Raw genomic sequence first — 27,537 nt, 5'->3', positions numbered from 1 at the left:
TACTTTAGTTAAGCATGAGGATTTTGGAGCCACATTGCCTTTAAAATTAGACAGCAGCTCTACCATTTCCTCTAGGAAATTACTTAACTCTCTCCCATGCCTCAGGAGAGATTAAGTTAGTTAATACACACAGAGCATTTACGGTGTCTACTACTTAGTAGGCATTCAAAAATGTAAGTTGTTAATATTATTTTTTAATTTTTTAAATGTTTTGTACTAATTTTAAAGAATATCCTACATCATGAAGTTTCTAATTTCACCTGTAAAATGGAATATTAAGACATTAGAGGTGCATGCCTGGCTGGCTCAGTCAGTAAACATGGGACCCTTGATCTCAGGGTCCTAAGTTCAAGTCCCACGTTAGGCATGGAGCTTACTTAAAAAAAAAAAAAGAAAAGAAAAGAAAAAAGAAAGACATTAGATAAACAGTCTAGAGAAAAAGATGAATGTTCTCAATTAAAACCTGAGAGATAAAATGAACTGTCCAATGTTAACTGGCCAATTAAAAACAAAACAAAACAAATGATAGAAACTAGGTCCATAGACTTCTACTTTGGAGTTCTTTCTACTTTTGTGGCTAAATAGGTCCTCTCTGAGAACTATAAAATAGATAAGGGCTACACAGCTAAACACATCATGAAAACATCAGTTTCACACAGAAGTGAAAGCTGGAGCTCCTTAGGAATGATGTATTTACTCTGATATTCTAATTAGGAAAACTGTCCTTTAAATATCAAAGATGGCCACAGAGCATAGTTTTGGTGTTTACTGATGACTGACTTGCTGTGCACAGTGAAAATGGCCCCAGAACAAAGACAATTAAGCCACATGAATAACAACAAACAATGCATTTTTTCCAAAATGTTTAAAAAGAAACTTTCTTGGCACAGCCATACTTTCCAACAAACCCACTTTAATGTGTTCATAGTTTACAGTATCAGAAATGACCTCAGGGTCAGGCATTTGTCAGTTAATGGCCTGTTGGGCTAATGGCCTTCAGCTTTGCCTTGGGCACACGAGTCCTCCATAGGTCATTAGCTGCCAGGAAAGGGCTCTTCCCCAATCACTATTGCTAAATAAATAAAATTTGCTCCTGGGTTAAAGCCCCATAAGCCAACTTTGGCTTAGAGTGAATTTTTTCCATGAGTATTTACAACTCTGAGGACCCAGGAAAATGATGGAAATGCTAAAACCAAAATTATATCAACACAACTAAGCTATATGTGGCTACTAATGATAAGCAGTCACATGGATCCTTTTGGATGCTCTTACCTATTCTTTTGCTTATGGGGTTCAAATTTGGTATCAATCTTATAGAACCAGGCACCAGATTACAAACGCACCATTTTGGAATTTTATCTGTAAGTCAGTTGTTTGGAGCTCATACCTCATTTTCCTAAAATTCGAGGTTATAAATGGTGGGTAGGTTCTCAGGGCAGCCCGTAACATTAGAAATGCCATACACTTATAATTGAAAATCAAATAGAAAACCACAATCTTATAATACTTGCAATTAAACAAAACAGGAAAACAAAACTAAACAGGAAATATTTTTTAAATGGCCTTTAAACATTGACAGTTATAGGGAAATTTGGTTTAATAAGAAAATGAGGGTAGAGACACTGGTTCTTTCTCATATCCACTTCATTTCTAATTATATAACTTTCCTTATTCTTTTTGTTTTTGTTTTTGTTTTTAACTTCCCTTATTCTTAACAAAAGACCATTCCAAGCTTCACTCTGATGTTTGTCAACTACTCAGTAAAGTTTCTTGGCTGATTTTTCCTTTGAAAGGAGCACAGAAAAAGCAAAAGGATTGATAACAATTTTTTCTGAAATAACAGGTAGGAAGATAAAGAATGAAAAAAACAGGAAGAAAAGGGTTGAAGAGTATGTGTATATGCTCTGAGGATTGCCTGAGATGAAATTAACAGATTTGGGAACAATAAGAGACAAAGAAACAGGCATTGAGGACAAATCTATGGGATAAAGGAAGGACGAGTGAAGAGATGGGAGGTCAGGCAGCTGACAATGGAGGGGAAGGGATCAGCTGTTCATCTACCCAGTACTTTTGTTAACTCCTACCTCTGGAAGTTCCTTGAGTAAAATCATTAGAAAGGCAAAAGGAAGAGTACTGAATAATTCAAGCTGAAAAGATTTTTTTTCTCCCTCTGGCTTTAGAGAAATAGCAATTTATGCCAGTGAAAATGGAGAGGAAAAAAAAAAAAGCTGGCTTCTGATTAATTTTATTTCTGGAAAGTAGAAAAAGGGATCGACAAAACTGAGGTTATTAAGTATACTATGAAAGTGCCATACCAACGTATTTCTACCTCTCATGGCCAACCAGGGTGTGGGCTTCAACTCTACCCATTTTAGAGAATAGATTTTTTTTGTAGAACACAGACTTTTTAAAAATGGGCTTCTTTGAATTCCAGGCAGATGGAAGAAATTCCCTTCTGGGTCATCAACTTCCTGGTGGACAGACATTCAGAGAAGTGTCCATTTTGCATGACGGCATTTGACCTTCTTATGGCAAAAGACATTTCATTCCATTGTTTTATAGCACCCAAAGGGCAAAGGTCAAGTTTTTAATGAGATCATAAATTTTAAAAGAGCATAATATTTGTCTTCTTGTTTCTAGTACACTTCTCAAACACCAATCATTTATCACTTTTGCTTTAAAGATCAAGAAAGTGGCTCAGAATGAATATAGTGTCTGTTTAATAGTTAGCTATGTTAATTAATTAAAAATCTGGAAAAACTGGGGGATTCTGAGATTATAATTTTGTCGTAGCATTTTGGCTTCTTTAACTGATAGGGAGATAGTTGCCTTTATTGTTACAACATATGACACCCAATTACCTTCTGCATACCTTTACTCTAGTCCTGAAAACCAATACTTGAGTGGGTTATATGTAGAAAAAGAACATTAATTTTGAGTGGGAGACCAAAGAGGCTTAAAGATATTAATCAATAATTTCAACAAATAAAGCAATAATTTCACACAGGGTCATAATATCTATTTTAAATGAATATGACAAAGAAAATCTCAAATTTCCTATGATATATAACATGTTTCCAGGTTTCACTTTTTTTTTTAAGGTAGGCTCCATACCCAATGTAGGGCTTAAACTCATGACCACAAGAACAAGAATGATATGTTCTACCAACTGAAACCCCTAGGTTTCACTTTTTTTTTTTTTTTTTTTTTTTAAGAGAGACGGAACATGTGCATGAGTTGAGGGGGAAGGGGGCAGAGGGAAAAAGAGGGGGGGAGGAGAAGAGCATCTTTATAGGCTCCGCACCCAGCATGGAACCCAATGCAGGGCTCAATATCACAACCCTGTGGTCATGACTTGAGCCAAATCAAGAGCTTAACCGACTGAGCCACCCTGGTGCTCCACATTTCACTTTTTTTTTTTTTTTTAAAGATTTTATTTATTCATCAGAGAGAGAGAGAGGGAGAGAGAGTGAGCACAGGCAGACAAAATGGCAGGCAGAGTCAGAGGGAGGAGCAGGCTCCCTGCCGAGCAAGGAGCCCGATGTGGGACTCGATCCCAGGACGCTGGGATCATGACCTGAGCCGAAGGCAGCTGCTTAACCAGCTGAGCCACCCAGGCGTCCCATCCACATTTCACCTTTTAACATGAATTTGAAAGTAGAATTAATACAACAAATAATATAAACATCAAGTAACCAATAGCAGTCTCTTTATTCAAATATATAGATGGTGTAAAAGGAAGAGATTTATATGCATAAATTAAACATTATTTATACAAACAAAAATCTTCCTTGTAAACAACATATTTATGCCTTTAGGAAAACAAAGTTAACATAAGGAAATACATCAGCTATGTAAGGAGTACATCTGTGCCCCTGGTTATTTAGAAATATAAATCACTAATGCTTAATAGAACAGTCCCCAGGAATGACATCACGATAATGTTCGGGGGTACTCAAACAAAACCCAGGCTAACTCACATTCTCCCACCTGATGTATAGTGAAAGGTCCATTAAATGAAAATGACTAAACAAATAGAAAAAAAAAAAACAAACCATGGTGAGTTCAATTTTTTAAATACTAGAGTTATCACTATAGATGTAAAATGAAAGACTTTAAAAAAAAAAAAAGATGACAAGTAGTAATCCACACAGCCTTATTGGTACTGTGGCTTAATCCTAAATACAGATCCAGTCTACAAAATAAACAGGGACCTGAAAAAAGCCTCTAATGGTCAGCCAGATTTTTAAATTAGAGTGCTTTTCCATTTCATGTTTTTCCCCCAATTATTCAGCATATCTGGTAGCTTGATGCTCAGACACTAAAATTCTAGACTCTGGTATGACCCCATCATTCCAGGATTCAGTGATAAGTCTACATGAACACAACAGAGAGCAACTTATTCCAATGGAGTCAGGGAATTTATGGCTTAAAAAGAGGCATTTTAAAGTCTCAAAGCCTAGGGTTTGTGGATAGTGAAGTACCAGAACAAAAAGCTGTCCCTGGCTTCCATAATTGAAAATGAATGAAAACTCAAAATACTGATTTTTAAACTCACTCTCGAATTCAAAATTTTGTTAATTCACACTTAATGTGACGACAACTATAATAGTAAGAAGACAATTACCAGAGGATTAATATACCAATTTCTATACTTAGAGATATTTAAAAATCTAAGTGTTACCTAAGGCAATTACCTTGAAGACCCCTAATATCTTCAGGGAAAAGCCAAAGGGAGAATAATTGACTTTGCTAATTTTACCCTTGGCAATTATAAAACAGCTCTGAATTTCTTATCACTGCAGAACTCTTGTTCTTACTGTCTGCCCCAGAAGAAGTACAGAAATAAACACATAATGCAGAAATTCAGACAAGAATACAGTAGCATTCCCCTTCTCCTTCTCTGACTGCCTCTCTGCCTACTTGTGATCTCTGTCAACTAAATAAATAAATAAATAAACTAAAAAAAAAAAAAAAAAACCAAAACCCAACAAAAAAACCCAGTAGCACAAGAAAATGGAAAATTGGTAGAATGAGTAAGTCATAAAAAATTAAAGTTGCTACAAATACACTAACTTTAATTACCAAGTTAAATACAGACCCTCAAAAAAAGCTGTCACTGTGAAAAGAGTGACATACTATATACAGAAATTCTGTATTAAGTTCTGTCTGCTCCCTCACTGCTGTGGTCTGTCTTTTCATTGCCTTTTTTTTTTTTTTTTTAAAAGATTTTATTTATTTATTTATTTGAGAGAGAGCAAGAGTGAGAGAGCACAAACTAGAGGGGAGCAGCAGAGGGAGAAGGAAAAGTAGGCTCCCTGCTGAGCAGAGAGCCTGATGCAGGGCTGGATCCTAGGACCCTGGGATCATGACTGGAGCTAACGGTCGACACACCACACAGACTGAGCCACCCAAGTGCCCCTCTCTTTTCACTGCTATTGCTGACAAATTTTTCTTTTCTTCTTTAAAGAAAAGTACAATTGACATACAATAGCCTATTTTAAGTGTACATTACAGTAATGCAATCTTTAAAAAAAGAGATTTATTTTAGAAAGAGAAAGAGAGAATGGGGAAGGGGAAGAGAGAGAGGGAGAGAGAGAATCTTTTTTGTTTTGTTAAAGATGTTATTTATTTATTTGCCAGAGAGAGAGAGAGAGAGAGAGAGCACAAGCAGAGGGAGTGGCAGGCAGAGGGAGGCCAGAGGGAATCTTAAAGCAGACTCCGTGCTGAATGCAGAGCTGGACATGGGGCTCGATCTCACAACCCTGAGATCATGATCTAAGCTGAAACCAAGAGTCTGACACCTAACTGACTGCGCTACCCAGGTGCCCCAGTGATGTGGTATTTTGATACAGTGCAGAATGAGCTCTACAAGAAGTCTAGTTCACCATACAAAGTTATTACAATATTATTGTGTTCCTTAGGCTGTATATTACATCCCCATGACTTACTGATTTTATAACTGTAAGTTTTTATCTCTTAATTCCCTTTATCTATTTTGACCACGAAAACCCCACCTCTTTGTTTCTTGTACCTATGAGTGTTTCTGTTCTGTTGTTCATTTGTTTTGCTTTTTAGATTCCACATATAAATGAGATTATATGACATTTGTCTTTCTGAGTCTGATTTATTTCACTTGGTATAATACCGTCTAGGTCCATCCATGTTGTCACAAATGGTAAGATTTCACTCCTTTTATGGCTGTGTAATAGTCACACACACACCCCCCCCCCATATAAATATATATAGCACACGGTATATATACTGCAACTTCTTTACCCATTCATCTATCAACAATGTTTCTTTCTTGTAAGAGAAAATTAAAACATCATTAAATAGAAATCTACTAAGGCATTCACCACATGTATAGAACTTGAAAAAATTTAACACTGCCCCAAAGAAATATTTATCACTATCTCCTCCTCTGCCTAAAAAATGTTTGATTAGTACTATCCTTAAAAGCTTCTGGGAACTCATTTAATAAAATTAGTCTTCTTCTGAGGTATAACTATTTTCCTTAAAAAAAAAAATAAGCTGTCAAGTATTTAAATGAAAGGAATTCATTCTGAGTACAGAAGATTTGCTTTATCAAAGAGAATTCTTGACTTTCAAGAACTTTCGTTACCCCGTATAATCTCCTCAGTTTAAACTGGTGTTCACATGGTTTGGAAACCATGTAGTATGATTAAAAGAGAGGTACTAAGAGCCTAGATTTGTAGAGACCAATTATAGACCCCTGGACATGGTACTCAAGATGTTCCACAAGAACTGATCCAGTGAAGTATCTTTTGAAATGGACCTTCATAGAGCCTTTAAAATTTTCTTCAAATTTTGAAGAACAAGAAACAAAAGGATCCTATTTTGTTTGTTTGTTTGTTTTTTTTAATGAACAGAATGGTTGCATAGAAGAAAGGCTTCAATTCAACACACAATTATCACATTAAAAAATATATATACCAGAGTGCCTGGGTGCCTCAATAGGTTAAGTCTCTGCCTTTGGCTCAGGTCATGATCCCCGGGTCCTGGGATCGAGCCCGACATTGGGTTCTCTGCTCAGAAGGGAGCCTGCTTCCCCCTCTCTGCCTGCCTCTCTGTGTACTTGTGATCTCTCTCTCCGTCACATAAATAAAATCTTCAAAAAACAAAAACAAAACAAACAAAAAAACAATATACCATGGACTAAAAAGGAAAAAGAAATTCCTCACCAAAAAGGTCAATAAAATGAAAATCTAAAAGTGCAAAACGGTGCAGAGACCATGAAGGTATTAGAGCTCACAGAAGAGGAAGGAAAATGCCTGATCATTCTTATTTCAAGGAGAAGCTTCGGGCTGAACTGTTGTTTGGATATGCTGTTTTTATTTTGTGTGTGTGTGTGTGGGGGGGTGGTTTTCTTTTCTTTTTTTTTTTTTAATCAAATACTGCCACTGAAATCCAGTGCCTAATGGAGCAGATGGTGGAGGTCTTAGACTCTGGAACATTTACAGTGATGCTTCTGAATGCAAAACACCAAGAGTGTTTCACAAACTATGAAACAGAATTGATTTTGATGGGAGTAAAGCTTCCATTTTCTCTGAACTTGAACTGCACTGAAAGAAAGATGTGTGAATGATGCAAGCTAGCTAAGAAAAAGGAACACATTAAACATCATTCCCATAAAGTGAGTTTGCTAAAGCAAACAAATAATTGTTTATGTCGTTACAGTATGATTATATTTGTATGAAATACCATCTTCTTAACCTTATGTAAGATTTCATCAGAATAGCTTCAAGTATGTTAAAACTAATGATTAGAGAAAACAGAAATTTGTTGAAAGGCAGTAAGTCTCGTTTTAAGGTGGGGCCAGGCTGTCAGCTAATTACTGAAATGTGGATCTAGTTACCAAATCCTGAGCAGCTCTTCTTCTTAGGTATGTGGGTCTAACCTACGAGTGAGTGGCCAGTGCCAGGCACCAGAAACTATACCAGGCCTGTACCTTCTGAGGTCTCCTCCTTTCCCAAGACCTAAAGTTCATCACAGACCACAGCAGGTACAGGTCAAGAGGAAAGATGGATGCTGCCGTCAGAGAGGGGCTCTCAAAGGCAATGGACCTGTCATCCTTCCACTACCATATGAATTCCAGTTAAGGAGAGGATTTAGTGAGATACATCAAAGCAGACTATACACATAGAAAATAGAGCAATTTGAAGGTAAATAAAAATAAAAAGAATACCCAAATGGTAATAAATCTCTAGAGGGAGATCTGAGATGCTCTATTTTTCCATTTTATATAATCAATTCATTTCTTACTCTGGCTTCCTTTCCATGTGAATATAAACTATATATTAAAGGTACCATACCATTTTCCCCTACAAATCAGCAAGTCCGTCTCATGAAAATATGTGCTAGCCAAAAGTGTGATGGGGAGATAAGGCAGAATGCTCTTTGTCTCCAGTATCTGTTATGTGTATCTTCGAGACTTTTGTCTGGGCACATGGCTACTCACAAGAAAGTTTATATTTCCTAGTCTCCCTTATAAGTAGGTGTGGCCATATAATTAAATTCTGGCCAGTTGGTAAGCAGAACCATCCTAAGTGACTTCTGAGAAATGTCTTTAAAGAGGTGATACTGTATAGTTTATCATCCAAACTGGGACACTTGAGAATAAAAGGGAGTGCTAAAAAAAAAAAAAAAATTATCCTTTTTGAAACATGTATTTATTAGCAATTGACTTTACTCTGTTGGTGGACTTGTTAACAAGTTCTATTCAAAACCTATTTTCAAAAATGAAATTTAAGGGGCGCCTGGGTGGCTCAGTGGGTTAAGCCGCTGCCTTCGGCTCAGGTCGTGATCTCAGGGTCCTGGGATCGAGTACCGCATCGGGCTCTCTGCTCAGCAGAGAGCCTGCTTCCCTCTCTCTCTCTCTGCCTGCCTCTCCGTCTACTTGTGATTTCTCTCTGTTAAATTAAAAAAAAAAAAAAAAAAAAAGAAATTTAAAAAGAAAGAAAAACATATATCCATGTAAATTAAAACAAAAAAACTCTATATTGATTATTTGAATATTAAAAAACAGCTAGGAGAATAATTTTTTTTTAAAAGATTTTATTTATTTATTTGACAGAGGGAGACACAGTAAGAGAGGGAACACAAGAAGGAGGGGTGGGAGAGGGAGAAGCAGGCTCCCCCTGAGCAGGAAGCCTGATGCGGGGCTCGATTCCAGGACCCTGGGATCATGACCTGAGCTGAAGGCAGACGCTTAATGAATGAGCCACCCAGGCACCCCTAGAATAATTATTCTTGGTATCTATTTATATACTTTAACTCATTTCTTAGCCATATCTGTCTCTAATATTATGTAACTGGCATTTCTCTGAAGAATGTGCTTTTATTTTATTTTAAAAAGGTTTTAAGTAATCTCTACACCCAACATGGGGATTCAACCAACAACCCAGAGATCAAGAGTCACATGCTCGGGCGCCTGGGTGGCTCAGTGGGTTAAGCCGCTGCCTTCGGCTCAGGTCATGATCTCAGGGTCCTGGGATCGAGTCCCACATCGGGCTCTCCGCTCAGCGGGGGGCCTGCTTCCTCCTCTCTCTCTTTCTCTCTGCCTGCCTCTCTGCCTGCTTGTGATCTCTCTCTGTCAAATAAATAAATAAAATCTTAAAAAAAAAAAGAGTCACATGCTCTACTGACCAAGCCAGACAGGTGCCCCTGAAGAATGTGCTTTGAAAAATACAGCATTTTGGGGTGCCTGGGTGGCTCAGTTGGTTGAGTGTCTGCCTTTGGCTCAGGTCATGATCTCAGGGTCCTGGGATCAAGCCCCTTCTTGAGCTCCCTGCTTGTAGGGAGACTGCTTCTCTCTCCTCTCTGCCTGTGCTCTCTCTCTTTCTCTCTCTCAAATGAATGGATAAAATCTTAAAAAAAAAAAAAAGATATATATACATATATATATATAGTATTTAAGAATAAAACTGCCAGGGTGCCTGGGTGGCTCAGTGGGTTGGGCTGCTGCCTTCGGCTCGGGCCGTGATCTCAGGGTCCTGGGATCGAGTCCCGCGTCGGGCTCTCTGCTCAGCGGGGAGCCTGCTTCCCTCTCTCTCTCTGCCTGCTTCTCTGCCTACTTGTGATCTCTGTCTGTCAAATACATGGATAAAATCTTAAAAAAAAAAAAAAAAGAATAAAACTGCCAGCAATATTCTTCACAGAGCATCTTATGACTAATTTGAAATTATTGATAACTTCAATTGATTCTTATTGGTAGATCATAATATTTTTATTTATTTATTTGACAGACAGAGATCACAAGCAGGCAGACAGGCAGGCAGAGAGAGGGAGAGGATGAAGCAGGCTCCCTGCAGAGCAGAGAGCCCGATGCGGGACTCAATCCCAGGACCCTGAGATCATGACCTGAGCCAAAGGCAGACACTCAACCAACTGAGCCACCCAGGCACCCCAGATGATAATATTTTTAATTGAGAAAATGCTCATTCTACAGATTCTAGTTACCTGGTAAGCTCTGAGCACATCTGCCAGATGGAAGAGAAACTCAATTCTAATTTTTAAGATATTGTAAAGTGTAACTATTCCAGCCCAAATATTTTCAAGGTACTATCTTTTTGCTTCCTTCAGAGTACCTTTCTTTGACAAATATTTTTATAAGACAAAGCTTGTCAAATAAATTGCCTCTATGATTCTTCTGAATGTTTTTACTAAAATTAGATGCTACAAAATCTAGGCCTTCTCAATTTCATTTTACTTGTGTGTGTGTAATTTATTCAAAATAGCAGCCATACCAAGGTATTCTTCTTGCAAGGTGAGATATTCCAAAGTGCAATTATAGAATTGTAAATTCTAATCTGGGGTAGCATTTGAGATCTTACTATTTATTTTGTTCTGTTCCTCCCTTGTTTTTGTAAGGAAAAATTCCAATGGAATTTTCACTCATTGTTTTCACTGTAATTCCCTAAAACGTTCATTATGTGTTCTATTTGTTGAAGACTTCAACATTTCTAATGGATTTTGAGCAAGATGTCACCAAAATCTTATGATTCATGTATAACAAAATTAATATTTTGTTATTATACATATATAATGTATATATTATATATAATACAATATAATGTTGGGTATAAAGATTTTGAAAATCTGATTAATGGTAGGCAATAGAGACAGAAGGTACCTACTGTGGTGCTGTATTTTTGTACTCAACACCAAAATCCTCAAAATCTTACAGTTTGAAGACTTGAACATTAAAGATACTTGTAAATTTTAATAATAATACCTTCTATTTCAATTAATAGAATGTTAATACTTGTTAAGATGCGATTAGGAATTATGGGTACATCATAGTGAATTCCAGCTACTCCATAGTTTCACAGTGTAGCAAGGACATTTTTTTTTTTAAAAGATTTTATTTATTTATTTGACAGACAAAGATCACAAGTAGGCAGAGAGGCAGGCAGAGAGAGAGGAAGGGAAGCAGGCTCCCTGCCGAGCAGAGAGCCCGATGCGGGGCTCGATCCCAGGACCCTGAGATCATGACCTGAGCCGAAGGCAGAGGCTTTAACCCACTGAGCCACCCAGGCGCCCCAGGACATTGTTTTTACCACAACACTGTGTGTGCCTCACCAACATGTGTACTTGTATTATTATTATAAACTAATATTGTTCTCTCCTATGTAGAACGTTATTTATTTAAGTTATCTCTATACCCAGAGTGGGCTTAAACTTACCACCCCGTGATCATGAGTCGGATGCTCTACTGACTGAGCCAGCTAATCACCTCTTCCATGTTGTACTTTATTTTTCCTTTTTTTGAAGATTTTAAAAATTTATTTGACAGACAGAGATCATAAGTAGGCAGAGAGGCAGGCAAAGAGAGAGGAGGAAGCAGACGCCCTGCTGAGCAGAGAGCCCGATGCGGGGCTCGATCCCAGGACCCTGAGATCATGACCTGAGCCGAAGGCAGAGGCTTTAACCCACTGAACCACCCATGTTGTACTTTAACCCATGGCGCCCCCCCATGTTGTACTTTAAATTGAATTTCTAAACTCACTCATAATGGTTTTATCTTTGATAGAGTATACTTCCAAAAGCTTTACCTTGGTCCCATAGTGGATGGAAAAAATGAAACATTTTTTTGAATTAACTAAAATGATTTAATACTTTAAGTGCCAGGCTGGCACTCAACTAAAACTGTAATTATTTAATTGTTTCCAACATTTTTCTTCTGCCAAGGGAGCCAACAAATATAAAGTGATTGCTTACCTTCTCCTATGTGTACATAAAAAACCTGTAGATGAGAATGAGTGAAATTAATCTGGAAAAACAGGCATTTGTCTACAAGTTAGGTTTCATTATTTTCAGCAGATTTGATGCTTCCTGTTTTCACGTGGTTAGTGATACCAGTATGGCCTCTGCAGTGGATAGTAAATGCCAACATTCTGTGCAAATTACACATTCCTTATCAACTTTCTCAGTACTTTAAAAAATGAAATGTATAGTTTTAGCTTATTGCTGCCAAAAGGGTTTATTGCAAAAATAAAGTGCTGCCAAACAATAAAATAATTATAGGTTTATATTACACAAGCCAGCGTGCTCAGTTTACTCCCTACCCTCTCTGATCGGTCTCTATTTCCCACAGGTACTTCACCGATGCCCTACTTCCCACCTTACTCTGTTTCCCACTGGACTTTGGGACTGGTACCTAGTAGCTTGGTGACTCTTGTAGGCCATGGTACATTTGGGAGATACATCAAGTGGCCAGCTGGGGCAGCAATGTCAAATACTTCTACACCCAATTCAGGAAGAAGTTAATGGTTAATCTAGACATTCACTGCCCTTTGTTCTATGAGCAGCTGCCCCGTGTTCTGTTCTTGAATGGGAGGTATATGAAAGTGTTGGGAAAAGAGATGAATTATTGCTGGTTGTCCTCCAGATTTAACATCTACATGAAAACATTCTCCATTGTATATGGGTCTCCCATTCTACTAGCCACACTAGACAAAAACTGAGGCAGAGGTTGGAAGTATAAAGTAGACATCTATGAAACCCATCCTGGCTCCTCCTAATGTAATTATTAGTAACTGTTCTCTGTTAAAAGAAGAAAATCCAAGACAAATGTTAAGTCATTTGGAATTCTGGGACAGTGGACTTACACTGAGACTCTCCTTAGCAAAAGAGGATGTACCCTCTCTTGACTTTCAGGTGAAGGAGATCTGCTTTTCTCTGTCTTCCTCCTCCTCCCTTCCTATTGACTGGAGGAAGAACATGATGGCAGCTATCGGGGCCAAAACTACAGAGTAAGATAGGGATGGCAGAGCAGAAGACAGAAAATGCCTTTGCTCCTGACTTTGGAGAATCAATCCAAGACTATACTGCCTAGTCCTGGATGTTTTTACATGAGAAAGGATAAATCCTATCTTGTTCTGACCACTGTTATTTTATAACTAAATCTAACTCAAATTCATATACAAGGAATATCTCTACAATTTTCTAGAGAGCAGCTTGGCAGTATGTATCAAGAATGCTAAAAATGTCTAAACCCTTTGAGCCACTTTTAGGTACTTATCTGAACAAAATAATCTGGAAGGAGGGATACTACTGTGTAAAGATGTTTACTGCAGATCTGTTTATGACAATAAAAAATGAGAAGCAACTTAAGTGCCTAGAATGAGACATTTGTTAAATAAATATTACATCTAAATAACTGAATATTATGCAACCACTAACAAATTTGTGAAAAATATTAATAACATGGGAAAATACCCACATCATAATATGAAGTAGGAAAAAATAGGCAGGATTATACATGTAAGTTCTTATATATGTAAGTTCTCACCTATGTTACAAAAAATTCACATATATAAAGGTAGGAGTAAGCAAACAAAAAGCTTGAAAGGAAATACATCACAATATTAATAACAGTGATTATCTCTGGATAGTGAGGCAATATAGGTAATATCTGTTTATATATATATATATATATTCTCTCTGTTAAATATTTAACACTATTCTATAATGAACAAATCATTATAACCAGAAAAAACCCGAGTTAATTTCAAAATTCTTTGCTCGCATTTATCAGCTTTACTGGTGTTGACACTGCCACCACCATCATTACAATTTTACTGAGCATCTCCATGTGGGGAGCTGGGGCAGCGGGGCGCACAGACCTCCACACCTGAAAGTCATCCAGACACGAGTAACCTGCCCGCCATTACCTTGGTGTTTTGTAGCAACGCTAGTCCATTGCAGGCATTTGCTAGAAGAAAGTCTCCACTCAGGATAGCGATTTTATTTCCAAACTGCATGTCTTTCAGTGGTCCATCAGAAGATTGCAGCTCATTTAAATTTACTATGCCACGATGCACGAGGAGAGCAGTATGGATAAGTTCCGTGATCTCTGCCAAACTTCTTTGACTGAAACATGAAGGTGAGACTTGGCTGAGTGTCAAGAATACCACCGTATCAGTAATGGCAGACTTCAGTGCTCAACAGCAAACTATTTCAGCGACTAGTCCCTCTCCCTCTTTTTTTTTTTTTTTAAAGACTATTCCTTTTTAATGAAGTTTTAAATAGAGGCCTCTCCACTGAGCAGTTTTGGATCTATAAGCAGATCTTGACATGTTCCTTCCCGAGAACATTCCTCCCCCTCCCTCTCATGAATAACCAGGACTCCCAGAGAGAAGCTGCTAGTGGGGCAACCCTCTACAGTTCCATTTAGATACTCTGTTACCAGCATACCCTTCCCACCTGTAGTTTGAGGATTTCTGAAATTCCCTTCTAGTACCTGAAGAAACTCCAGTTTAAGCAGGACCATAAACCTCGTCAGGCATTAAGTTAAACACTTTCATATGTTATCTTTTTAATTCTAATCCAAAGCTATGGGATTTGAAGGTGAATAAAATGTGGTCTCTTTCTTCAAAGACCTTACATATCAGAATAAAAACCAAGATATATACCTACAGTAGTGAATAAAACAGAGAAGGTCCTGGAGAAGTTTATAGTATAGTACTGTTTCAGAGGGGATGTCAAGAAATGTTTCTTTTCCCCATTTTAAAGATTTTACCTTATTTGAGAGAGAGAAGAGAGAGCTCTAGAGGGGGTTACAGGGGGAGGGGCAGATGGAGAGGGAGAAGCAGGCTCTCAGCTGAGCAGGGAGCCTGACTTGGGGCTCGATCCCAGGACCCTAGGATCCCATGACCCTGGGATCCCAGGACTCCATGATCATGACCCCAGCTGAAGGTAGATGCAGACCAACTGAGACACCTAGGTGTCCCAAAATATTTCTTTTCTTATACTTTTCTATACTTTGTACATTTTCTACAATGACAAAACCATTACTTTAAAATCATAAAAGCCCAAACAATTATCAAAATACTTAAATTTCACAACCATCCTATGGTAGGTATTACTAACTCCTTTTTATAGGTGAGAAAATCGTTGCACACTGTTAAATGACTTTCCCAAAGGCATACAGTAATACAGAGCTGGAAATCTGTTGGAATCGGTTACAGATGACTTCACGTGAATCGCACCACTTGGTTTCCATGCTCCTGTGTTGTCCTTTCCACGCGGACTCTGGGCTTAGCCATGTGACTGAATCATACTTCGTCACATCCATGTCACGTCTCCTCCTTGATTAACTCTGAGTTGATTAGCTGACTTGCCTGGTCAGCTGGATGTCAGTAAATGTGGGACAAAGAAGATGGGTGAGTATTTTTGCACTGGGGGCTACTCTCTGGGAATGCTGTCCTGACATTACATGTGAAGAAGCCTCATCGGGCCTCCTTGAGAATGAAAGACAACATGCAGGGAAGAAAGCCCAGCTTTCCTACCCATGCTCATCCTCCAGCTGACCTACCAGCTAAATGCAGCCACATAAATAAATCCAGGAGAAACAAGCAGAGGATCAGTGCAGCCAACCCACAGAACTATGAAAAGTAAAATGTTTCCTGTTTTAAGCCACCAAGTTTTGGGGCAGTTTGTTATGCAACAGACAACTGACAGGGACTTCAGAATCCAACCTATTTCCACTATACCAGGGTGCTCCCTAGATTGCCAGTTGCAAGATTTAAAAATTTTCTCTGAAGAAGGTAAATTTGTGCTGGCCCTTGAATGACAGGTATGATTTCTATAGCTGGAGAGAAGGGGCAGACACCACAGTAGGAATTAGGAACCCCAGAATGATGAAGAATAGGAATCAAGATTGGGTGAAGGCAAGAGGGGAAGACATGACCAGAGGATGAGGAGGTCATTTTGGTAAAAGCATAGGGTCTGTATGGATAAGTGAGAAGTAGGAATCTAGAGCTAGATTATAGCAAGTTAAAGGGTCTGAATTTTGTTACACAGGCAGTGCTTTTGAGAAGGAGGGATGATATATTTTTTTAAAGTGCTTTAGGAAAAATATTCTGAAAGTGATATGTAGAAAAATCTGAAAAAGTAGACAGTGAAAGTAGAGACATCAGTGAGGGAGGAAGCTATTACAAAGGCCCAAGGGAAATATAACCAAGGGGCCTGACCTAAAAGTCAAATTTAAGCATTTGAACGAGGACGACCTTAAACATGAAGACAAATAAATATAAAATAATCAAATAATAAATATGAGACTTTTTAATCCTGTATTAAAGACTACTGAGAAGTTAACAGAAAACATTAAAAAACAAACAAAAGGAGCTAACGTTTAGAATTAGCCTTTACAGGGGTGCCTGGGTGGCTCAGTGGATTAAAGCCTCTGCCTTCGGCTCAGGTCATGATCCCAGGGTCCTGGGATCGAGCCCCACATTGGGCTCTCTGCTCAGCAGGGAGCCTGCCTCCCCATCCCCTGGCTGTCTCTCTGCCTACTTGTGATCTCTGTCAAATAAATAAATAAAATCTTAAAAAAAAAAAAAGAAAAGAAAAGAAAAATCACATTTTTAATTTCTTTTGTTAAAAAAAATCAAAAGAATATGTAAAAATGACCCAGGGGATATAAGGTACTTGATTACAAATTAGGGGAGTAGGAGAACATGAACCAGTGAGTTAAATAGCTTCTAAATAAAGAACATATTCATAGTGTAGATGGAAACCTCACTACATCCCAAAGAAAATCACCAATGATAGAGGCTTAGAAGACTACTCAGAAGTTAACAGAAAACATTTAAAAACTAACAAAAGGAGTTAACATTTAAAATTATCCTTTAAAAAAGTAACTAAAAGAAAGGAATAAAAACAGTATCTTGTTCACTAATTTATAATACCAACACTGAAAATCCATAAAAAAGTCACGTTTCACAAAAATCACACAATGGGACTGTCAGCAAGTGTATAACTTAGGAAGGGTTAAGCACTGGACAGATGTTTCATTCAGTCAGCTTATGAAAGAACATAATAACCATGTATGCAAGAAGTTGTAGGTGTTTTGAATTACTCCGAGGCTGAAACCAAATAATTGTGAGCTTTTAAAGGAAAGCATTTATAATCATAAAACAGCATTCATTAAATAAATAGAAATCTTTAAATGCCACGTGGTCAGAATCAACAAAAACAATTGTAATAGTAAAAGTGAAAAGCCTTAATTTGTACAGTATGCCCCATTTACAAAGAACTTCCATTTCTATTATCTACTTGTAATTCTAATTCCAGCAGGTCTAGGGAGGTTAAATACTTGACCAAGAATATTCAGTATGTAAAGGACAAAGCTGGAACTCAGAGCCACATTGTCACAATGACCAATGATAATTTAAAATGTTTATTTGCAGGGGCGCCTGGGTGGCTCAGTGGGTTGAGCCGCTGCCTTCGGCTCAGGTCATGATCTCAGGGTCCTGGGATCGAGCCCCGCGTCGGGCTCTCTGCTCAGCCGGGAGCCTGCTTCCTTCTCTCTCTCTCTGCCTGCCTCTCTGCCTGCTTGTGATCTCTCTCTGTCAAATAAATAAATAAAATCGTTAAAAAAAATGTTTATTTGCAAATGAACAGTAAATGAGAAGGGAAAAAAGGCCCAAGTTACCAATGTTACCAACACTGGTATATGCCCACCAAAACTTGTCCAATTTTGATCCCTAGTTCTAAGCACTACAGAAGAGAATTTTCCTTTCTTTCTTTCCTTTTTTTAAATTTAAGATTTTATGTATTTATTTGACAGAGAAAGAGAGAGAGAGCACAGGCAGGGGAGCAGCAGAGGGAGAGGGAGAAGCAGGCTCCCTGTAGGGAGCCCGATGTGGGGCTGGATCCCAGGATCTTGGGATCAAGACCTGAGCAGAAAGCAGACGCTTAAACAACTGAGTTACCCAGGTGCTCCAGAAGAAGATTTTCGAGAAAATAAATTATGAATAGATTTGACTCCTTTTGTTCTTACTAACTTGGAAAAGTAATCAACTTGCTTCCCAATCATTTGATCAGAACCAACTCAAGTGATTTAGCCAGTCAGGAAATCTGGATAACAGTTCTACTTCTGCCTATGACATCACACAGTGGAGGGGCAGATCTCTTAAACTCTGAGGTGTGCAGTCTTCTCATCACTGAAGGAGAAACAATTCCTTCCAGTTCCCAAATCCTATGATTCAGGGATTGACTGACTAACTGACTGATTTTAAAGATTTTATTTATTTATTCGACAGACAGAGAGCACAAGCAGGGGAAGCAGCAGGCAGAGGGAGAAGCAGCAGCAGGCTCCCTGCTGGGCAAGGAGCTTGATGTGGAGGGGCGGGGGGCGCTGGATCCCAGGACCCCAGAATCACATCCCGAGCCAAAGGCAGTTGCTTAACTGAATGAGCCACCCAGGTACCCCCGATTCAGGGATTTAAAAGTTAGCTAGACTGGCAGTTAACAGTTACAAAGAGACCAAAATATTGCTATTAACACTACTTTTTCTAATAGAAAATAGAAATGAAATGATTTGTCATCTTTGAAATCTGTCCTGCAATTCCACTATCTGGTAGTGTGCTCTCAATTTCTAAGATTTTATCATCAGATAAACAACTCCAGATCACATTATGCCAGAGTATAATTTAGGGTATAGCAGAGAAGTAGTGACAGTATGAAAGAATCTGGGAAATTTTTCTTCTCATTATCTTATTCCTGTTTTAGCCAACCAAAGCAATCTAGTAAACTTTCAACATACTGGGTTTTAAAAATTATCTTAAATAAAAGTCTTCATGCCATTTTATGTACATATATTTTCATACTCTTGGGTATTTTTCATGCTAAATCTTGATTGGAAAAGAGTCACAAATGAATACCACTTATGTTAAATAATCAGAGTAGGGAAGTAATTACCACATTGAATGAAACTGAGGATTAATCAATGTTTCTACAAAAATTTTCACCAAATCACTTTCTTTCAGTTACACTAAACAACTTCATCTGTTCTGGTCCATTTTTTCCCCAACATTTCTCCAAATTTTTTTAGCATCCTAGGTTTTAGACGGGATGATAGCAGCCATTGCTAGTCACCTATCCATTTTTATGTTCCTCGCTACCAATGTACCTTTGATTATATATGGAGTGACAAAGGACTCACTTAAAATTACCTCTCCAAGATCCCCTGAGGCCAGTAGTGATCATGTAGCACAGTCTGGCCAAAGACTGTAAGCAGAAATCTACTAGGAGGAGCTTCTGAGACATCTCCTGAGTTCCTGATGTTAGGGGACAGAGTCAGTTGGTGTGTTATGTACTTCTGGAAATTTGGGCTTACCCATTCTTCCTGTCTGGAAGATGACCCAAATACTTTCCTGCCTAGAGGATGGCCCAGAAGAGACCTAAGGATCCTAAAGGGGGCCCCCAACCTAAAGACGGTAGAGCAGAAAGAACAGAGAAGCTTGGGGCCCTAATGACTTACTTCTTCGAGGGCTATAGCAGCTCTGATGTGTTCACCTCTAGTCTTCTTGTTAGTGGAGATAAACACTGCATTCTTTTAAGCTACCATTGTTAGAGTCCTGTTATATGCAGCTAATAGCTTCCTGAAAGCTATGGTTAGTAAAAATTGTACCATAGAAGATAACAAAAATATTTTATGTTCATATTTATGTACTCTGGTTTTATTCACTTAGTATTTCTTAGAGGGCCCTTGGCTGGTTTGGTTGGTGGAATGTGTGATTCTTGGTCTTGGGGCCATGAATTGGAGCCCCACACTGGGTGTAAAGATTACTTAAAAAATTTTAAGAGTTTAAAAAAATAATTATCTCTTGGAGATAGTTCTACATCGTTTACAAACAGAGAATCTCCCTGTTCTACTTACCATTTCTACAGAAGTCTACTGTATGGGTGAGTGACACAACTTTTTTTTTCATACAACTTTTGTTGCTACAGGGTGAGTGATAAATATATTTTTGTATGAAGAATTTTTAGGACTCAGTCCAAGTTTTCCCATACTTTCCTAGAGTTAACCCCTTCTGTGCTTGAAAGTCTCTGAACAGAGTTTTATTTACTGTACTATCCTATAATTATTTCTTTAGTCATCTATCTTCCTGCTACCCTTCTCCCTCACTGCACTGTAAATTATACTATCTCATTTCTCTAAGCTGTCTACAAATGTTTGGTAAATGAGTAACTCTAATTATCAGTCAATTTTATAAAGGTATAGTGGATTATTATGATTCTTAGTTTCAAAAGGGAAGGATGATATCAACTACAAAGTCAGGTTCATAGAATCAGAGTTCAAAGTGACCCTAGAGGTCAATTAAGCTCAATTAGCCCCATCCAGGAATGAGTATAACTACCTCACAGGAACCAGGTCTGCTGATAAGCAGTTTGAATTATTAGAAATTGTCCTTTTTATTAACTTGAAATCTTTTCAAATGTTTTACATGTTTAAGCTGGCGTTAAAACAGTAGAAGGGTCAATTGTGTTTCATTACACAGGCAAGGGAGATAAAAGACAATGAAGCCTTCTTTCCCTTTTTTTTTTTTAACCTTTTTCTTCCTCCTTCCCTCCTTGCTTTCCTTCTTTTTGAGAGGTTAAACTATAGTAAAGAAAAGTACAGATTGGGACGCCTGGGTGGCTCAGTTGGTTGAGCAGCTGCCTTCGGCTCAGGTCAGGATCCCAGCATCCTGGGATCGAGTCCCACATCCGGCTCTTTGCTTGGCAGGGAGCCTGCTTCTCCCTCTGCCTCTGCCTGCCTCTCTGTCTGCCTGTGCTCGCTCGCTCGCTCTCCCTCTCTCTCTGACAAATAAATAAATAAAATCTTAAAAAAAAAAAAAAAGTACAGATAGTAATATAACAAATACATAATATTCCATTTGGAAATAACAAAGGTTTATACTTTGTCATTTTTAACTGTTTTTAAAGATGCATTTTTAAAAAAACCTTTTTATTCTGAGAATTTTTAAATATACCGAAGTAGAAAATGTGGCATAAAGAACCTCTGTGGACTCTAATCTTGCTTCAGCCGTACCTTTCACTCTTCTTGCCGACTATTATGAAGTAAATGCCAGGTATCATCTCATTTCATCTGAAAATACTTCAAATATCCTATTTTTTTAAATGCCTAAGAGCAATTATGGTTCAAACTTACTAAATTATTTATTATTAGAAATGAAAAAGATCAGAAATTAATTACTAAATTACTTTGAACCAATTAACTACTGTATGCTAAGTATTTCATGAAAAATAATTTTGCAAGCATAACAATAATTCAGTTAACAGATTAATAAATAAAATGATGTCAAACTCACAACAGCTTCTGAAGTAAGCATTATTATCTCTACCATACAGAAGGGAGATAGGCTGGTAGGCTAACTGACTTGCTCAAGTTCATATAGCTAGTGAACTACAGAGCCACAAGCTTGGGGCTCTCTAAATTGTTAGGGAAAAGACAGATTATTTCTACAGAAGATGTTAGCACAAATGGCTGTCAGTTCAGGGAAAAAAATAATAAAGTTATATACTTACCTTGCATCATAGATAAAAATATATTTAGATAGATTAAAGATCTAAATGTGAAAAACTAAAAATTTAGGAAACCATTCTTAATGATCTTGGGGGGAGAAAGTCTTGTAAAATAAAATGGGAAGTCAGGAAGCCATAGAAAAATAATGGATAAATTTGAGGAGTCAGAATGTACAAAAATGTTTATTAGTGAAATAAAACATAAAAAAAGACTCAGGCAAATAGACTTGATATAAAGTATTTGCAACACATACGGCAGACAAAAGATTGTATTCAAAATATGTGTGGAGCTTACTGGACAAGAAATTATTAAGAAACAGATAAACAGCTCAAGCGCAAAATAGGAAAGGATATGAAGAGGTAATTTCAGAAGAAATACAAATGGCAAAAAAAAAAAAACCCCATATAAAATGATGCTCAACCTCACTAATAATTTGAAAAAGGAGTATTATAAAAATGAGATAATATTTTTAGTTCATTAGCTTTGCAAAAATAGAAAAGATAGAAATGAGTAAGTAGGAAGATGAAGACACATGTAATCCATCACTCTAGTCCGCCACTTAAAACCTGCCAGGGGCTCCCCATCTCATTCAGGTTAGATGCCAAAGTCCCTATAATGGACTCCAAGGTCCAACACAATCTGTCCCAGTTCCTCTACCTCCTTACCCCTCTGAATTCATGTTACCCTCTTTCCTCCTTGCTCACTCTTCCCCAGCTACAATACTTCTCTTTGACTTTCCTTGAACATGCCAAGGCTGTTCTTGCCACAGTGCCTTTGCCCTTTCCTCTGTCTGTACCAGTCTTCCCTATGTATCTAACAAAACTTAGTCACTCGCTTCCTTTAGGTCCACACAAAGTATACCTGCTCAGAATGCCTTCTTTGACCACTTCACTATAGCAGTGACCCTCCCATACCCACCAGATGTCCCTACTCCACTTCTTGCTTCCCCCCAAACCCCCCATTGCACTTCTAGTCCTCTGACATGCTAGCTGTTTTGTCTGTGCTTTGTTTCCCTCTTCACAGCCCCACAGAAAGGAAGCTCCAGAAGGGCAAATGGGGGTTAATGGAGAAAAGCACGTAAGAGCAAAAGAATTCTTTAACCCATTTTTTTTTAAAGATTTTATTTATTTATTTGACAGACAGAGATCACAAGAAGGCAGAGAGGTGGGCAGACAGAGAGAGGAAGAGAAGCAGGCCTCATGCTGAGCAGAGAGCCCGATGCGGGGCTTGATCCCAGGACCTTGGGATCATGACCTGAGCCGAAGGCAGAGGCTTTAACCCACTGAGCCACCCAGGTGCCCTGAGCAAAAGAATTCTTAAAATATACTTTAGGTGTGCCTGGGTGGTACAGTTGGTTAAGGATCCAACTCTTGGTTTCAACTCAGGTCATGATCAAGGAATTGTAAGATTGAGCCCTGCATCAGGCTCTGCACTTAGCACAGAATCACTTTAAAAATAATACTTTAAGGGACGCCTGGGTGGCTCAGTTGGTTGGACGACTGCCTTCGGCTCAGGGCGTGATCCTGGAGTCCCGGGATCGAGTCCCGCATCAGGCTCCCAGCTCCATGGGGAGTCTGCTTCGCTCTCTGACCTTCTCCTCGCTCGTGCTCTCTCTCACTGTCTCTCTCTCTCAAATAAATAAATAATAAAATCTTTAAAAAAAAAAATAATACTTTAAAAAAATACCCAAATATCAAAAATATCAAGACATATGAACTATAATAGAAAGGAAAAGTATATGTTTTCAATGTCAGGTAAAAGAATCATTCTTACTGATAACCTTTAATCATAACTGTTAAATACTGATTTTTAGATAAGTGTGCCAGACCCAAAGGTCCAAGAAGTTCATTCAATTCATTGCAATAATTACAAAAACATAATAATTTTCTTACTCTGCCATTTACTCATGTTGAAAACCTAAGTGAAGATGGGACTTTGAATTTTGAATTTGCCACGATCACAGGATTCAAAATGAATGTTGTTTCATTCTTACATTTGGACATGAGAAATCTGATTAAAAACAGGCTAATCTGAAACCAGAAATCTCAATCACTGAAAGCAAAATGCCAAAGCTGTAGGCCCTAGTAACGAAGACCTCCAAATAGAGATTGAATCAGAGGTTCAAGGGCTGTACAGAATAACCAGGTCTTATTTCCAGCTCTGACCACACACGTTAAGCAATCACTGAAAATGCTGAGGGCTCTATGTCTCTTTTAGGAAAACTCACCTGAAAATCTAAGTTAGAGGCTGGTCTCATTCAAGGAGATTCAGTATCTGAATTTATGTTAAAATCTTGCCATGACATGAAAATATAAGATATAGAAGTATGCGTGTGGTGGGATAGGGGGAGACAAAAATCCTTAAGTAGTATTTCAGCAGAAACCTTTACTTATTTTTTTTTTTAAAGATTTTTATTTATTTATTCATTTATTTGACAGAGATAGAGCACAAGTAGGCAGAGCAGCAGGCAGAGGGAGAAGCAGGCTCCCCGCTGAGCAGGGACCCGGATGCGGGGCTGGATCCCAGGACCTTGGAATCATGACCTGAGCCAAAGGTAGACTCTTAACTGACCAAGCCACCCAGGAGTCCTCAATAGAAACCTTTAAAACAAAGTTCTCTCAGGGTGCCTGGATGGCTCAGTCGATTGAACATCCGCCCCTTGATCTTAGCTCAGGCCTTGATCTTGGGGTCATGAGTTCAAGCCCTGTGTTGGGCTCCATGCTGGGCATGGATCTTACTTAAAATAAGTAAGTAAATAAATAAAAATAAAACAAAGTCCTCCCATATGTAATTCTGAATAACTGGTAGTTTTGCAGAAATATAATTTTAAAATAATCCCAGCCTAACACAAAGACTTCTGTCTCTTGATTTTTTCTAGAAAGCAAGCTTAGTATATTTTAGATTTTTAAGTAAAAACTGTATATATTTAACATGTACAACATAATGTTTTGATAAACATATACACACTGAAATAATTATATGGTCAAGCTAATTAACATGCCCATCTCCTCACAGTTACTCCCCCCTCTTTTTTTTTTTAAAGAAAGCTCAGTATTGATGTATTCTGTAATTAGTTCCCTCCATACCTGTCAACCAATCTACAAAGAAAGGAGCTGCCTTCAGCGGTGGCAGTCATACTTGAGAAAGCAGATGATGTTGAGATTCAGTAAGGAGTCACCGCAGTTATTACTAGAAATTAGCCAACTGAAACAAAATCTGCAATACATTTTGTCTTTATGCACGAACAGAATAAGGCTCTACTTAGTGATCAACTAACACTGAAACTAGTAAAGCATAACCAAGCCAGGTGACTTACTGTATTTAAGAACATTAAAAAAAAAAAACAAACCATCATTTTGAATAACTAGACACAAGCTTGACTGTCAACACATAATTATCCTGCAGGTCAATGAAATGTTGATGATGAGGTGAGAGAAAGCTATAGACCAGAGGCTATTCTCTGGTCTCTGAACATAGTTTAAGCTGGGTTGTTTTCTGCCAGAGAAGCAAAGGGAAATCGTAGCTAGGCATCCTTATCTAGGTCTAGAAAAGTAGTTTTTCATTTGGGTATCACAAAAGGGGTTAAAAATACTCCAGACTAACAAAAAAAAAAAAAAGAAAAAGAAAAAGCCTAACAAGACATCTGGGTGCTGTGACTGTCACTGTCAGGGCAGCCCTCGGAGGGAATGCCCATATCAATTCGGTTTATCAGATGGACAGCTGATCAACATTAAACAGACTTGCTCTGGGCAGACTGAGCTGAGCTCCCTGACATGAATTCCAATGAGAGCCCTCCGCACTCCACCACTGCGCTCTGCCATTTTTTACTGTTGCAGCTCCCTGGACATATGGGAATCCCTAGTGATGAGCACATAAAGCTGCCTCTAACTCAAGTGACGGCTCATTTCCCCTGGCTGAAGGCAGACATTAATATCCTGAGGAGATCAGACCCGCCTCCCTGACCCCCATCTACCGAAGCAAAACGACTGTCCTATTTCTTCATTTAATAAGCTTTTAATGAAGAAAACCCAACCCCCTCTCTGACTGCAGCACAGTTCTACATGAAAAGGTTATACAAATACATCTGATTCTGGGTCAAAGTTTTCCAAAATGTGTGTCTCCCTCCCCACTGGAGAGTGGATTTTGTCACTCGCCCGCCCATGGCGCTCATTCTTCTGCTGCATTCCGAGCCAGGACTCGGGCTCTCTGCTCCGATAATGATCCACTGTCTCCACGTGATGGCAGGTGGAGGGTGAGAGAAGTGAGTACAAACAGCACGCGGGCGTCTCCATTTTCTTACAAACCTCTATCTTCGAAGGTGCATCATGGAGCTCTGGAAACTGCTTTGGGCACAACCCAACTGGGCCAAATGACAGGCCAGTGACAACCCAGAGAGTACACAAGAAAATACTTCGGAGCGAAATTCGAATGGAAGGAAACTAACAATATTTGTTATATTTATCAATATTATTGTATTTATATATTTATCAATATTATAATATATTTGTTATAATATCCCTCCACTCTGGGGAGGGAAAAAAGGAAGGATACGTGATGGCAGGAGGTGACAAGGAGGTTTTCACCTGTGAATCATGGCGCTTGCTTATAGACGAGGGGACTCTGAATCACTACTGAAGTTCAGTGCCGAGCCGTGCCCACTGCCAGGGCTCCGTGAGCTCTGAATTGCTTCACGAGAGGCTAAAGTTGGAATTTTCCCTTCTTTAGAGAGCAAGTCGGGGCTAGGAGAAATGTGAAAGCTGCATGTTAAATGGGGCACAGGAAGCACTGTAGGAAGGAAATGTCATTCTCAAAGACCTCTCCAACTAAGGAACAGAAGGCAGGGATGGACTGGAAAGGGAGCCTTGGTTTGGCCTTCCCTTAGACTACCAAATGTGTCTGAGGCTGGAAAACGGGAAGGTGAGGTGAGCATAAAGGGGCAAAGATCCATTTCCGATGGAAAACGGTGTCAAGGCATAGCGTGTATGTGGATATGCATTAAATTAGATCGCTTACGTGGCTATCTAATGGACCCAGTATCAAGAGCCTTAAGAACAAATCCTAAATGTTCCCCCAAAATATTTCACCAGGTCTGGGACGCCTGGGTGGCTCAGTTGGTTAAGCAGCTGCCTTCGGCTCAGGTCATGATCTCAGCGTCCTGGGATCGAGTCCCACATCGGGCTCCTTGCTCGGCAGGGAGCCTGCTTCTCCCTCTGCCTCTGCCTGCCTCTCTGTCTGCCTGTGCTCGCTCTCTCTCCCTCTCTCTCTGCCAAATAAATAAATAAAATATTAAAAAAAAAAATATTTCACCAGGTCTTTTCATGTATAAAAGTAGAGTGTCTCACCAGCATGCTTACACTACAGACAATAGAAGAAAGCCATGGCAGGTACTCAGCAAGCAGACAATGGCACAGTTCATAACCTACTACATCCCAGATACTATAATTTTTACATAGCATCTCATTTAATCTTCACCAAGTTTAGTTATTAACCCAGTTTTATAGATGGGGAAATGGATTTCCACAGGGGAAAGAAAGGCCAGTGAGTCTATAGAAAACATTACCCAGGAGAGGCAGAGACATACAATCTGAACGTTAAATGGAAAGAATATTTAAAATCAAATGACACTTTCAAGTACCTCTTTAAACGATTAGATCCTACAAAATACTCCTATTACCATGCATCCTACAAAATACTCC

General features: G+C 38.7%; 1 protein-coding gene across 1 annotated transcript in view; it reads right to left on the bottom strand.

Annotated features, from left to right (window-relative positions):
• Positions 1–27,537, bottom strand: part of PDSS2 (decaprenyl diphosphate synthase subunit 2) — a 255,955-nt gene that overhangs the window by 89,227 nt on the left and 139,191 nt on the right. The window contains exon 3 of the mRNA XM_044244610.1: positions 14,199–14,397. Coding sequence (XP_044100545.1) covers positions 14,199–14,397 — 199 coding nt within the window. The remainder of the gene's footprint in view (positions 1–14,198; positions 14,398–27,537) is intronic.

This window comes from Neovison vison, chromosome 1, assembly GCF_020171115.1.
Source record: "Neovison vison isolate M4711 chromosome 1, ASM_NN_V1, whole genome shotgun sequence".
In the NCBI taxonomy this organism is placed as follows: Eukaryota; Metazoa; Chordata; class Mammalia; order Carnivora; family Mustelidae; genus Neogale; species Neogale vison.
The sequence above is the reverse complement of the archived record's forward strand: the minus strand, read 5'-3'. Positions and strand labels throughout refer to the sequence as shown.